Source organism: Narcine bancroftii, chromosome 1, assembly GCF_036971445.1.
Source record: "Narcine bancroftii isolate sNarBan1 chromosome 1, sNarBan1.hap1, whole genome shotgun sequence".
NCBI classification, from domain to species: domain Eukaryota; kingdom Metazoa; phylum Chordata; class Chondrichthyes; order Torpediniformes; family Narcinidae; genus Narcine; species Narcine bancroftii.
In genome coordinates, this window is record NC_091469.1 from 324911939 (window position 1) to 324927252 (window position 15314).

Consider the following 15314-nt stretch of genomic DNA (forward strand, 5'->3'; position numbering starts at 1 on the left):
TGAATGTGGTGAATGGCCTGCCCTCCAGGAAGAACTGGAAGTGTCGGATGGCCAGGTACAGGGACAGGAGCTCCCGGTCAAAAGCGCTGTACTGGAGTTCTGAAGGTCGAAGGTGCCTGCTAAAGAAAGCCAGCGGGCGCCAGTGGCCATCAACCCACTACTCTAGCATGCCCCCAACGGCCGTGGCTGAGGCGTCTACCAAGAGCGCGGTGTGGGCCAATAGTGTGGCGCTCGTCAGTGTGTCCTTTGTTGCTGCAAAGGTGCCCTCCGCCTCTTCCGACCAAACCAGGACCTTGTCTTTTGCAGCGATCATTGAGAATAACGGCCGCATGATGCGGGCTGCACCAGGGATGAAGCGATGATAAAAATTCATCATACCGACAAATTCTTTCAGGCCCTTGAGGGTGGTGGGTTTGGGAAACTGACGCACGGCCGCGACTTTTTCTGGTGCCAGAGCAGCTCAGGCCACTGAGATGGTGCATCCCAGGAACTGCAGTGTCTGCTTACCGAACTGGCACTTGGCCACGTTGACTGAGGCCAAACTCTGCCAAACAGGCAAACAGGGTGCGGAGAAGTACTTTGTGCTCCTCGTGATCATGGGTGGCAATAAGAATGTCATCGAGGTATATGAACACAAAGTCCAGGTCTCTGCCCACTGCATCCATGAGGTGTAGGAAACTCTGGGCCGTGTTTTTAAGTCTGAAGGGCACCCGCAAACAGCCCAAACAGGGTGATGATCGTGATCTTATCGATGTCCTCAGGGTGGACCAGGATCTGATGGTAGCCTCATACCAGGTCGACTTTCGAGAAATCCTGAGCGCCGTGGAGGCTTGCTGTGAAGTCTTGGATGTGCAGGATGGGATACCTGTCCGGTGTAGTCGCGTTGTTCAGGCACCGATAATCCCCACAGGATCGCCAGCCCCCTCAAGACTTGGGGACCATGTGGAGAGGGGAGGCCCAGGGACTGTCGGACTGGCGGACGATCCCCAACTCTTACAGGCGGGAGAACTCCTCCTTGGCCAGCTGTAGCTTCTTGGGCGGTAGACACCTGGCCTTGGTGTGCAGCAGGGGGCCTTGCATGGAGATGTGGTGGTATACCCCATGCTGGGGCATGGCGGCGGTGAACTGTGCCTGCAGGATGGTGGGGAACTCACTGAGTATGCTGGAATGTTCGTCCCTGGGAGCGGTGATGGCGGCTATCTCCGGCTTGCAGGCTTCCGTGGCATCGAGGCAGACTGAGTGGAAAGTGCGAGCATTGACTAGTCATTTGCCCTTCACATCCACCAGCAGGCCATGCGCTCTGAGAAGTCGGCCCCCAATAGCGCAGTACCCACTGAGACCAGCACAAACCTCCAGCGGAACTTGTCTTTCCCAATCTGGATCTGCTCCCTGCAGGTGCCAGAGGTTTTGATGGTGGACCCGTTGGCTGCCTGCAGGGTGGGACTCCGTGCTCAGGCGCAGGTCTCGAGGGTGGTCGGGGGTAAGATGCTCAATTCTGCACCGGTGTCCACCAGAAAACGCCGGCCGGTGGACTTATCGGTCACATGCTGAAGGCTGTTTGTGTGGCCAGCCACCGCAGCCATCAACGGCGCCTTGCCGAGTCGTTTCCCTGAAAGGTACAGGGTTGCCTGCACTTAAGAGCCTGGGCTCCCCAGCGTTGTGCTTGGGGGGAGGGCTAGTTCCTGGGTGGGTGACCTGGCTGAGGGCAGCCTCATTATCCTTTTTGATTTGCTAGAGGGTGTCTGCTCGGGCCGCGACTCGCCTTGGGTCAGCGAAGTCCTCGTCCGTCAGCAGGAGCTCCAAGAAGATCTGGCGGAACAAGAAGCAGGGCTTGTGATCCTCCGCCAACAGCTCGTCCATCAGGGCCAACAGTATTCTGTCTCCTAGCTCGTCTAGATGCAGGTCTGAAGGTGCACTGTTGTGAGGAGAGGCCAAATTTGCCCAGAAGGAGGTTTTTGAGGGCAGGGTATTTACCCTCAGCCAGCGAGTTGTGGATGAGGTCATCTACGCTGGCTGCAGTCTCCTCATCAAGCATGCTCATGACGGAGGAGTCACGTGATGGAGTAGTGGCCGGACGGTGAACTCCAGCCCTCTCCAGAAAAGTCGGGAAAAACAAGAGAAAATACAAAGGCACAGAAATAAGAGTTAAAGAAAAGTGAGTATAAAGGTGGAAAGAAAATGGCGACAAAAAAAGAAAAATCAAAATCAACGGTAAGAAGAGAGGAAGAGAAGACAACGGAGGAAGAAGGAGAAGGCCTTACCTGTCCGAAGAGGCCCGCTGTGGAGAGAGAAGCCCGCTTCCTCAGGTCGGTAGAAATAGGACTACAAAAATGGCTCCCAGAGCCGAGTAAAAGTGCGCAACCGCGCATGAAAAAAAACACACCGACGGGAGGGGGGACCAGCTGGGGAGTCGATCTCCACAGCCGGCAACGACAGCTGCAGAACACCTGCAGCAAGAAGAGACCACAGAAGACAATGAAAACAAGAAAGAAGAGAAGAAAAGGGCAACAAAGAAACAACAGATGGCCAACCCAGAGGAAGAAGAAGAGGAAGAGTACAGTGAATTAGAAGAAGAAGGGAAAGGCAAGGTAAAGGATATACTTTCTCTTGTTAGAGGATACATGGAGTCATTTAAAGAATGGCAAACACAGGAATTTAATGATTTAAGAAGAAGAATAAACAACACAGAAGAGAAAGTGAATAAAATAGATATGACCTTAACAGAAATGGGAAAGAAAATGGACAAGATGGAAGAGCGGGCAGTAGCAGCAGAAATGGAGGTAGAAGACTTAAAAAAGAAATTGGAGGAATCTAATAAAAAAACTAAAGAGACACAAGAACTACTAGCTCAAAAAATAGATATAATGGAAAATTATAACAGAAGAAATAACATAAAGATAGTGGGCCTTAAGGAAGATGAAGAAGGCAAGAATATGAGGGAGTTTATAAAAGAGTGGATCCCTAAGACCCTAGGATGTCCAGAACTACAGCAAGAAATGGAAATAGAAAGGGCACATAGAGCATTGGCCTCTAAACCACAACCACAACAAAAACCAAGATCTATTTTAGTAAGCATGCTCATGACGTGGTAAAATATCATGGCATCTGAAGAAATGTTCCTGAGGTGAAAATGCGCCTCCGCCTTCCTGAACTACGTACGTGGGCAATGGGTCCAGAAGAGGGGCAGTTTCACAGCGAAAGCATTGATCTCTGCGGGATCCAAGCTGGGAGACCAGAAAAATGTCTGGGTTCGTCGGGGTCACCAATGTAGCAACAGCTACAATGGAAGAGACACACAGCTGGAGGTTGGAGGTTCTCAACGACCGTTTATTTCAAATCCCGCGTGCGACCCTTTAAGGGCAGCATGAGCTCCGCCCCTGTGTGGGCGGTGGCGTCATAACGTCTGCCTGAGGTGCGCGCTGGCTAAAGCCACGAGGCAAGGAGGTCCCCACGACGGCGCCACCTTCTTGTGGCTGCCCCGCCACGCGCTGGTACAAGTGGAGCCGGGTTTGCCATGAGTATGTGCGCCACCACAGGGTCAACTTTTACACTAGCATATACAGTATATAAACTTCAAAGGGTAATGACTCCACAACTGACCTCAATTATCACACAGTGAACCATCTTGTGGACCACAATAGAATTGAACAGCAGCTTGAACACCCCTCAATTCCCCTTAAGGTAGCTCCAACTAATAAAAGCCATTGAGGCATTTTGTTGAAAGCCTTCCAATTTTTCAGATACACTTTTGCTATCTACAACCTTGATCTACCGCTCATCTCAAAGAATTCAATCTAGCTATTCCAGCAAGGACGGCAGAGTGTTGCAATAGCAGCAGCTCCTGCTTCCCAGTTCCATGGACCTTGGCTTAATCCTGACCTCGGGGCCAAGTTTTCACATTCGTTCATGACCACCCCCCCCCCCCCCCTCCCAACATCCCAGAGACCCACTGGCAGTTGGCAGGTTGCTGTAAATTACTCTTTCATGTCAGATTAGTAGCAAAATGAATCCCAAGAGGAGCTGATCGGATGTACAAGTTGGAGGAGTGCAGAGAAACAATTAAGAGTGCTCTGCTGGGAACTGGCATGGACTTGCTGGGCTGAACAAATCAACGTTGGCTCTCTTTGATCAACCTACAGATAGTTTATCCTGCTCCCCCCGATACTGGCTTCTAATAACCTTCCTATGACCAATGTTCAGATTACTTATCCTCTTTCTCTTTGACGAATACTGGTCATAACATCAGCCCAGAACCTGCAACCACATCCAATGAGGAACTGAAGGCAGTGACCAACACCTCAGCTACTTTTAACCTTACCTCTTTCAGAAACCCTGATGCACGCTGAAGAGACCAGATGCCTTATAATACCTAATACTTCCCTGTCCTTCACTTCCCTCTTTCCTTTCAGTGAACTATTCAAAGCATCAAGTGATCAAGCTCCACATCCTCTCTCCACTGATGAAGATTTTGCGTCTGGTTCTTAATAGGTCTACATTCCTTTCTGTAACTCAACTGTTAAACACAGGAAATTGTCAATAAAATGCTTTAAGGGTTCTACCCAAGAGCAACAGCTTGCTCTTCAAAACAGCTTGGCATGGTGAACAGGTGACCTGTTTAATATATCGCTGAGAAGACATCAAGCAATATAACAGATGAGTGCTCAATACTTTAACCAAAGCATCAGCACATCACTTAGTCAATCAGTAGTGGATCCTTACCTTGTGTGCCAAGTTACCACATGAAGAATCGCATACAATTGTGTGCTATTACCTCTCATCAGATACATTTTTTTTTAATGTTTGTCTTACTATCGAGACTGGAGCACTGATTAGGAAAATGTCTTCTTGCACCTTCACCAGCCATTCTCAATGGGGGCCCTATGGTTTCCCCTTGCAGCCACAGGACATTGAAGTAAAAACCCTTATCGTATTTTTTTTTAATGTAGTCAGTCGGAGAGAAGTAAGGAAGAAACCAAAACTTGACTGCTTCACAGGGCGCATAAACTTTGAGCAAAGCCGAAGAAATCATTGAGATTGGCGGCTCTAGACTGCTGCTCATTTCAGAATCTTAAACGGGCTGGGCATTAAAATGTTTACACATTGTTCAGTCTAATTCTGCGGATTATGAGGTCCAAAGGTATGGTGGAGAAGTTCCACATTAACCAACGCAGTACTTACAGGAGTTATAATGGACACGACTCCTACTGGCTGCTTCAGGATCAGGATCCTGCGGTCTGGAGAAGAAGTAGGCACGACGTCACCATAGATTCGGCGAGCTTCTTCTGAGAACCATTCCAAGAATGATGCAGCATATACTATTTCGCTCGTGGCTTCCTTGAGTGGCTTCCCCTGAATTGGATCATTCAACAAGATTTAGTATTAGTACTGAGAAGAGGCAAATAATGTAAAAAAAAACATCTAGATTCATATTTCAGGACATTTGGAGGTCCTAATGACATGCATGTTTAAGAGGCAATATGGCGATTGGATGGAAACATTATCAGGTTGAAAATTCAGCTGCCAAGTAGCGTTACAAACTATTGATCTTGCAGCAATTGAAATTGAAGAATTACAACTCTAAATACCTACAAGAATGAAGGTTCAAAAATCAAGACAATATACTTTATAAATTTTGCAAATAAATATTTCTGAGCAAAGGCAACTTCATATTATTGAGGGAATGCAATTTGAGCTTTGCACTAATTAATAATAAAAGTTTAACTGCTTAACATGCCAAGTTTCTCCAATATTGTCCTTTTACCAGCCATTTTCAACCTACTTTTGAGGGCTCTGCTCAAAGTTTAAGGGCCCCCTTCCCTGTGAAGAGGTCAAGTTTTGGTTTCTTCCGTACTTCTCTCCTACTGAACACACAAAAAAAAATTTCAGTCTGTGCCCACCACCCCCCCCACCCTATAAATGTGCTGTGGCCCCCAAGGGGACCTGTACGGCCTCTGTTGAGAATGACTGATCTAGACCAATGCCAGAAGAGAATAAGAATGAACTGGCAGAAGAAATTAATTTCACACAGTTTCCCTATTGACACTACAGGAAGGAGGAGGAAATGGGAGTGAACTAAATTTGGCACACGAGTGCTGGAGAAACACCGCAGGTCACGCAGCACGTATAGAAAGCAAAAGGCAATCAACTTTTCGGACAAAGAACACTATAAGCACAGAAACAAGCCCCTTCAGCCCTTCTGAGCCGAACCATTTTTTTGGCCTAATCCCATTGGCAAGCACCCAGCCCTCCATACCTCTCTCATCCATGTACCTGTCCAAATTCTTCTTAAATATTAAAATTGAGCCCTCATTCACCACCTCAGCTGGCAGATCGATCCACTCTCTATGTGAAGAAGCTTCCCCCTCATGCTCTCCCTACACTTTTCCCCTTTCACCCTTAACCCATGTCCTCTGGTTCGTATCTCACCTTCCCTCAGTGGAAAAAAGCCTGTCTACCTTTACTCTGTCTATCCCCCTCATAATTTTAAATACCTCAATCAAATCTCCCCTCATGCTCCAGGGAATAAAGTCTAACTTTTCCTTGTAACTCAGTTCCTGAAGTTCGGGCAACATCCTAGTAAATCTTCTCTGCCCCCTTTCTATATTTCGTGAGCCTTTTGTCTTGCTTTTTACCTCTTACGATATGCTGAGTTTCTCCAGCACTTTTCTTTATTACACTAGACCCCAGCATTTGCAGATTTTCCTGTTCAACTAAATTTAGTCACCTTCTCTGCTCTCCACCCTTCTCTCCCACTTTGAACAAGACTGGAATGGTTCAAGGTAGACGTTGAAAATGCAGTTCAACTACCAGTTGCATTGGTTCATTTAGGGTCTGTTTTCAGTCTTTGCTGTCTGCGTGGATTTATCCCAATATACACTTCCAGGATCAACCAATTTCTGCTGCAAAATGGGGGTGGAAAAGGCAAATCTAGTTTAGAAAACATCCAAATTTATATTTGAACTGCAAGAGCTATACTTTGTGAATGGAAAGCACAAACATTTCTATGATGTAACCATGAAAAATGGCAACGACTTTCTCCAGCCCTTTTTTCCACTGGCATCCCAGTTAATTGGCCGTGCAGTGTCCCAGGATAGGAAGCCATTTGTGTTGTTTCCACTGAGCCACTTTTAACTGGGACACGGACTGCTTTTCCACTGAACACAACTCATCCCCGGGGATCAGAGAGTCTAACTTAGAATGGAATAGAATGGATGGAATTGTCCTTTTCACGCTGGTTTAATCAGCACATCGGCATCAGCTGACGCTGGGAACATGAGAGGCCGTCAACCCCAGGTGCGATTTGACTCTAGCGCGCTGATTGTATTCCTTTTCCACTGGACCATTACCTGGTTAATTCCTGGGACAAAGTGCTAGTGGAAAAGAAGCTTTTGCCTTTCTACAAGCCTGAAACTCACAATTTAATTCCCATCTGCACAGATTCGTGATCAACTGAAACTGAAACCAGTGTCTCCTGAACATGGGTTAAGTTAACAACAATTAAATTTTAAAAAGACAATCCAAGCATAGCTTCATCTAAACATGACGAATGCCAAGCAATTACATCTGGCAGTCTTAAAAGTGACAAACACCCAAAAAAAATTGTTTAGAAAAGAAATTACAGCATGAGTTTAGATTTTTGCCAATTTCCTTCTGATTCAAGATTATTTTATTGTTATGCAATAAAACAGAAAATGTAATATTACATGAAATTTGCTTTAGTCTGCTATAAGGCAGGCAAAGAGTCACCATGAGCATTGCCTGGCACCCCTTACAGTTCAAGAAAGAGAACCAAGAGGGTCCCTCCAAAGTCACCGAGTGTCCGTGGATTTGCCTCCAGCGCTCCTGCAGTTGCACAGACCCATTCGATCCATCGGCAACCCGAGCTCCAGATCCAAACCCCCAACATGATCAGGAAGCTGTCAGTACCCGAGGCCCTTCATGGAGGCCTTCTTGCCCTCAACAACCTATTAAATCATGGCTCGGATACCTGGTTCCCATGAGCCAGTCTCCAGCAGCCCACAGCCTCTGTGGGTCTTCGTGTTACAGAAATTTCAGGAACTATACAAAATATAGAATAATTCCATATTTGTGATTTTATATTATTCTTAAACAAAACAACGTATTCAATTCTAAAGCAGTTTCAAAACTCTGACTTTTCCTCTGGATTTCTCAGACACAACAAAGTGAATGGGCTCCACAGGAGGTTTGAAATGGGAAGGTTGGGTATTGTCATCGGCTAGGGCTGGGAAAACAAGTTCTGTGGGAAATTTAGTTTAGAGATACAGCATGGTAATTTTGTAATGTTTATGGACGGCACAGCGAGTGTAACGGTAAGTGTGGCACTATTAAGGCGCCTATGACCCAGGTTCGAATTCTGCGCTGTAAAGAGTTTGTACGATCTCCCCGTGTCTCTCCTCCAAGTGCTCCAATTTCCTCCCATTACCAAAAAGTACGGAGTTGTAGGTTAATTGGTTGTAATTGGCCAGAATCGGCTTCTATTGTGCTGCAAATAAAAAAAAATGTAACAGGCTACTCTTTCCCACAGGCCTGCACTGCCCAAATACACCTATGTGAGCAATTAACCTACTAACCCCGTATATCTTTGGAATTTAGAAGCTGCTGCTTCTGGCAAGACCCAAGGAGGGGGCCTGTGGATCCACATTAATGAGAACTAGAGCACAAATGTCTCTGACGTGAGGCCTTCTGCTCAACGTACCTGCTAGTGAAATGTACCTGCCCAGGGAATTCTCAGTCACTCTGATTGCTGCAGTTCACAGTGCAATCTCAAAGCCCAAATGTCACAACCTGATTGTGCCATGATTGTTGTTGGCAACTTCAATCACGTCAACATGAAAACTGTCTTACCCTGGTTTCAATAGCATGTGAACTTTGCCACCAGAGAAGAGAACAGCCTGGACTGGGTGTACACCAAGGTCCCTGGTGCAAACAAGAATGTCCCTCACCCCCACCTTGGCAGGTCAGTTCGCAGGGAGATCAGGATGGCCAGAATGGGGCAGTGGGGGGGGGGGGGGTGTCACAGCAGCACTGCAACACTGCTTTAAGCCCACGAACTGGAGCTGTTTCAGGGAGGCAGTCATCAACAATGGTCCTGAAAACATAGAGTGTACACAAGCTCAGTGACTGGCTACGTCAGCAAATGCATTGAGGATGTCACCAAAATCAAATGCTTCACAACTAATCAGAAACCATGGTTGGATGCAGAGGTCAGGACCTTTCTCAGATCGGGGAATAGGATGGCAAATAAGATCAGCTAGGGCTGAACTCTCCTATGCAAAGCCAGGGTACGCACAGAATGATCCAGACAGCCGTACGACATCGACGACATGCGGGGCATGTGGCAAGGGATCGAGACCATAACGGATCACAAGTCAACCTTGTAAATTAAGGACAATGACCCCTCTCCTGGACAAACTGAACATCTTCTATGCACAGTTTTATGAGAAGAACAGGAGAAAGCTCCGAGTCCCCCCGATGAACGGGCCCCCTGCATAGCCATGGCCAAAGTGAGGAGAACCCTATTCAAGATGAACTTGCACAAGGCAGTGGGACCAAACATAACTGGTCGGGTAATGAAGAAATGTGCAGACCAATTGAGGGAGGTCTTCATGGACATCTTTAACATCTCACTGCAGGGTTCAAGACAGCCATCATCCTCTCAGTACCCAAGAGGATATCAATAGCAGGCATTAATGACCACCACTCTGTGGCAATGACCTCCATCATTATGAAATGCTTCAAGCATCTGGCGATGGAACACATCAAAGCACACTTCCCAGAGATGCTGGACCCATTTCAATTCACTTACTGGAGAAACTGTTTCTCAGACTTGTCCCTTGACTCTATCCTGACCCACCTGGATAATGATACCTCATAGACCAGGCTGCTGTTCACCGACCTTCCGCTCTGTTTTTAATACGTTCATTCCCCAGAGGCTGGTGGAGAAGTTGTCCTCACTGGGACTCTCTTGATTCTGGACTTCCTAACAGAAAGACCATAGTCTGCCTGGGTTGGTAGCAGAATATCGAGCACTGCTACACCTTAGGGCTGTGCACTCAGCCTGCTCTTGTACAAGCTACTGACCCACGACTGCATCACCAGATCCTGCCCCAACAGAGTCATCAAGTTTGCAGATGACACAACAGTAGTTGGCCCCATCAGCAACAACGATGAGTCGTACTACAGAGAAGAGGTGGAAAATCTTGTTTATAGTGGAAGCATAACAACCTGATTCTCAACATGGACAAGACAAAGGAGATGTTAGTGGACTTTAGGTGGACCAGGAACAACCACTTTCTTCTTCTGCATGACCACACCTGCCTTCTGAAGAGTGTTTCTGATCTGTCAGACACAAGTTTGGGGATTTTTTTCTTCACTATGACAAGAAGCCTTCCGTCATCAGCAGTGGAGATCTTCCTTAAGACTACCAGTCCCTTTGTGATTACTGAGCTCACGAGCTCTTTCTTCTTAATGATATTCCAGACGGTTGATTTTGGTAACTCTCATGTTTGGGTGATGTCTCTTATTGTTTTATTCTTGTCCTTCAGCCTCCTAATGGGTTCTTTGACTTTCATTGGTACAACTCTGGTCCTCATGTAGAAAAGTGGCAGCTACAGACTCCAAAAGTGATCAAAAGCTTAGAAGCAAGCCCAGCTCTCTTATACCTCCACCAATGAAGCAATTAAACGTACCCGAGTTCTCACAAACACTTGTGAAGCCAAATGTCCCAAACATTATGGTGCCCTGAAATGAGGGGACTGTGTATAAAAAGAGCTGTAATTTCTAAATGTTCAAACTAAAATGTGTATAAATAACTTGGATAAAATTGGAATTACGTGTGAATTATTTGATTACAAATTTAAAATTGTAGAGCACAGGGGAAAATAAAGGAAAATTAAGTGTCTTTGTCCCAAACATTATGGAGGGCCCTGAATTATTACGTGACAACAAAATGAACCTTGAACCTTCTTTGGAAGTCTGTAACCAGCTCCTTGGTTTTGCTGACATCCAGGAAGAGGTTGTTGTCCTGTCCCCTGTTACCAAGGTATTTAATATACAGTATGCTCATCTTCTAGTATACTTTTTGATACAACACTTTAATGAGGAATCAAGCACAACTCTGAGAAGCATATCCAAATGTAATAGCATTTGCTTCCGCTCACTTACATTTTCTGCCGTAATCAACTTTGCAAGCTCGTCCTTGTTTTGTATCATTAAGTTGTGCCATTTTCTTAATAACCTGCTTCGCTCCTGAAAATATAAATACAAACAAAAAGCGAGAGGTGGAAAGAGTTAAATGCAGGGAAAGCAAAACGTTATAATTTCATCTAGTTTCCAATTCTGGTCATGAAACTCACTCTTTTTTTTTGGAAATACCTCATTAACACAAGTTCACTGGTTGCGAGTTTCTGACATAACTACTGGATCAGGCTTCATCGTATCAGTGCCGCAAGACTCGTACCACGAGGACCACCAGGCTCCTCAACAACCAACTCAACCAGAAACTCATTTAAGGGTTCTTTGCACATTTATGAATATTTATTTTTTTGAATTGCACACTTTGTTTGCACTTCTTTCTTTCTTTCCATTTCTCCCTTTCTTGACTACAGCTTATTTTTGCACTGTCGTTAAGTAGAAATTCTGCTTGGCCCCCAGGAAAAATAATCTCACTGTGGTAAACCACTGCTATGCAATGATTGGCCGTGGCCGGCTGGACCGATCCTACCCATAGCCCTTTGCATGCTCCCCATTCCGCTCTGCCTCAATCAGCCAATGAAGTTGACGGCTGTTCCAGTCTATAGTTAATGAAAGCCTGATAGTTTCACAACTCAAGTCTTTTGTGATTATTGATTGTGCATCTATTTTATTAACTGTATTTTTCAAAAGAAGCATGAAAGCTGAGAAGTTCAATATCAATCCTCGATCGCCACACGCTCCGAATGTGTTCGATCTCTGGCTACGCTGTTTTGAAGACTTCCTGGTGGTGGCCGCAGACATTATCACCACGGATGCTAACTGACTGAGATCACTCTTCTCACAAGTCAGGCCCCAAGTATTCCGAGTGATCAGTGATGTCAGCTTGTACCTGGTGACTATGGAGATCCTGAAGGCCAAGTATTGTAAGAAATTAAATGAGGCCTGCGCCAGAGGCACAACCTGGCCACCAGAAAGCAGCGACCCAGGGAATCAAGCTCTGAGTACCTGTGGGCCCTCCGAACCCTATATAGAGCACGTGACTGTAGGGCTGTGACGGTCGCCCAGAATGCTGAGGAACTCATCAGGGACACTTACGTGGCTGATATCTGCTCTGGTTACATAAGATGGAAACTCCTGGAATGAAAGGTACTTGATCTACAGAGGGCGGGTGAGCTGACAAATACACTGGTGGCCATCCAAAATTCAGATGATTACTCAACCGCCACTTAATCACCACTGTCCTGGGACAGGGGATTCTCCTGCGCCGGGAGTGATTGGTTGCCCACAATGTCCTACTCTGCTAGTGACCTGACCTCGGCAGCCATTATGGGTGATCTTCCCACTTGCTTCTACTGCGGGAAGGGTAAGCACCTGAGGAAATGCTACGCTGCCAAGGATGCAGTACGCGCTAGGTGCAGGAAAAAGGGACATTATGCCAGTTTCCAAGTCCAAGCCATCCACGAAGCCCGAGCAAACGGTCGCCTTTTCAGACAGCGTGATTGGCACCATCTCCTCTCCAAACCAGCGACGCCATGTGCGATCTTGGGATCCGCTATTTTGGACTCCACTGAAAACGCCATCTTCCCAGGGAACACCGAGGGCGGCCATCTTCGGATCAAGGACGGCCACCTCGAAATTGTGAGCGCCCATCAAACTCAGACAGCGAGTCCATACTGGCCTCCATCACTCTGAACCAAGAGGCATCACACGAATTTTAACAGGACCATGATGGGCATCCAGGTAAACAGGCGCATTACCAACTGCTTATTTGATAGCAGGAGTACAGAAAATTTTATTCACCCCCAATATCACTAAGTACCTATCCCCTAAAGTACGGCTTTCCAAACACAAGATATCACTTGATATTCATATGAATTAGAATTTACTACGCCTGATTCAAACATATGGAATCGAAATTACACTGCTATCGATGATAGCATTACCTATTATGTGCAATTAGTAGATGTAATCTGAATGAAGTAAATGGTTAAGGATTTTATTAATAATTGCCCTGAAAAATTTGATCTATTACATCAACAAAAGTTCCCCCCCACCCCCCCGACCAGAATTAATTCTCTCATTGAGCCTATTACTGTTAATTTTTCCTGGGTTCCTGATAGAAATATTCAGGTGCTCGCTATCAGCATGAGAGAAAGAACTGTTGACAGAAGCAACTCAATAATGAAACAAGGTAATAAATACACAACAGCTCAGATATCATTTGACACATTTTCCTGGTGGGAGTTGGATGTGAACTAAGAGTTATGGAAATGAATGGGCCAACCAGGGACGGGTTTGGAAAGGGAGTAGAAGCAATGGCTATGGAGGCACCAAGCCATTGCAGAAGAGGGAGGGACATCGCAGTAAAGCCCTCTCCCAGGCACTGCCAGACCGAGGCCACCCGCAAATTGGAGGAACAACGCCTTATATTCTATCACTGCATTCTCAATATCGGCCTCATTTAACCCCCTTCCCAGTCTCTCTTTCCTAACCCCACTGCTTCCAGCTCCCAAAACCCCCCCCCCTTCCCCTATCAGAGAGCTGCTCTTCTAAGCCTTCTGTCACATTACTTCTCAGTTTCTTTCCCTTCCACCCTCCCACCTCTTACCTGATAGCCTGTTCTCTTCCCCTCCTTCCTTTTTAAACAGGCATCTGTCTGATGTTCGACACTCTGGAAAAAGGACTCAGGCCTGAAATATCAATTGCTCTTTACTTCCCAAGGATTCTGCGTGATCTGCCGAGTTTCTCCAGCACCTTTGGGTATTGCACGACCTGACCACCTCCCCCACCTCACTCCACTTCCCATCATTCTCAAAATTCCTTCAGAAATCTGGGGCCACTGGACTGGGCTGAGCTGAAATCTTCCCCATCCTTCTGACCCAAGGCCTTTAGGCGAGCACAGATGATACCACCTCCAGATAGAGACCCAATATCAGCCCACACCCTCAGTTCCAATCATCCAACCTGAACCAATCTCATTCAAAGCCCTGGATCTAAACACCCCCACCCCCCTTTTAGATAAACCTTCTGCATTCGCTGCTCTCCAGACTGAGATTCTGTAGGCCTCACATGGGTTGGAGGCAGTCATTTCTTCTTGACCTATTAGAATTTATGGTGATGAACACATCACTACATTTGTTGTTTTTGTGGCAGCTTCACAGTGCAAACCACCTTACAAAAAAAATAGTGCTTGAAAAGTCAAAGTGAGGCAGTGTCTTTGGTTCATTGATCGTGCAGGAATCTGATGGCAGCGGGGAAGAAGCTGTCCTTGTGTCGCTGAGTGCTCGTCTTTAAGCTCCAGTACCTTTTTCCTGATGTTAGTAGAGTGAAGAGGGCGTGGTCTGGGTGGGGGTCTTTGAGGGTAGAGGCTGCTTTTTTAAGACACTGCCTCATGTAGATGTCCTCGATGGAGTGAAGTCTGGTGGCTGTGATGTTGCAGGCTGAGTTACTAACCCTCTGGAGTTTATTCCTGTCCTGAGAATTGGGGCCTCCATACCAGGCAGTGATGCAACCAGGCAGTATGCTCCGTAAGTATACCTGTAGTTTTTGAGAGTCTTCGAGGACACGGCACCTCACCAGTATGACATGGACCCAGGGTCCAATGCCACTACTTCATCTTCACCAGACTTCTAGGGACAGTGGCAATCATCAAGGGTACCTCTCACTCCCAGAACAACTTCGCAGACAGGGAGTGCGGAGAAACAACCTGGGCCTCCCAGAACCCCTGACCCAGATAGGGTGCTTTCAATGGTGCACCAGTAGAACTTGTCAAGGAACGTTAGTGACAGCCCAAACTTCCTCATGCTTCCAAGGCCAATGGATCGATGTGGGTGGACCAGTAACTGGTGACGTTTAAGGAACTTAAAGCTATCCACTATCTCCACCTCAGCACCTCTGGTGCAGACTGCGCCATGAACTTCGTTCCTTCTTTGGAAGTCTGCAACCAGCTCTTTGGTCTTGCTGATATTCAGAAAGAGGTGTTATCCTGCTACTAAGGTCTTTAATATATGCTCATTTTCTCGTGTTCATTTTGATACAATGCTGAAATAGGGAATCAAACAAAACTCTGAGGAGTTTGCAGTGTTTGCTTCTGCTCATAT

General features: G+C 46.4%; 1 protein-coding gene across 3 annotated transcripts in view; it reads right to left on the minus strand.

Annotated features, from left to right (window-relative positions):
- aldh5a1 (aldehyde dehydrogenase 5 family, member A1 (succinate-semialdehyde dehydrogenase)) overlaps positions 1-15314 on the minus strand; it is a 61304-nt gene that overhangs the window by 42054 nt on the left and 3936 nt on the right. For all 3 annotated transcript variants that reach the window (XM_069907697.1, XM_069907691.1, XM_069907687.1), the window contains exons 2-3: positions 11185-11268; positions 5179-5349 (exon numbers count right to left, since the gene is read on the minus strand). In XM_069907697.1, coding sequence (XP_069763798.1) covers positions 5179-5349; positions 11185-11232 — 219 coding nt within the window. In that variant the 5' untranslated portion in view covers positions 11233-11268. The remainder of the gene's footprint in view (positions 1-5178; positions 5350-11184; positions 11269-15314) is intronic.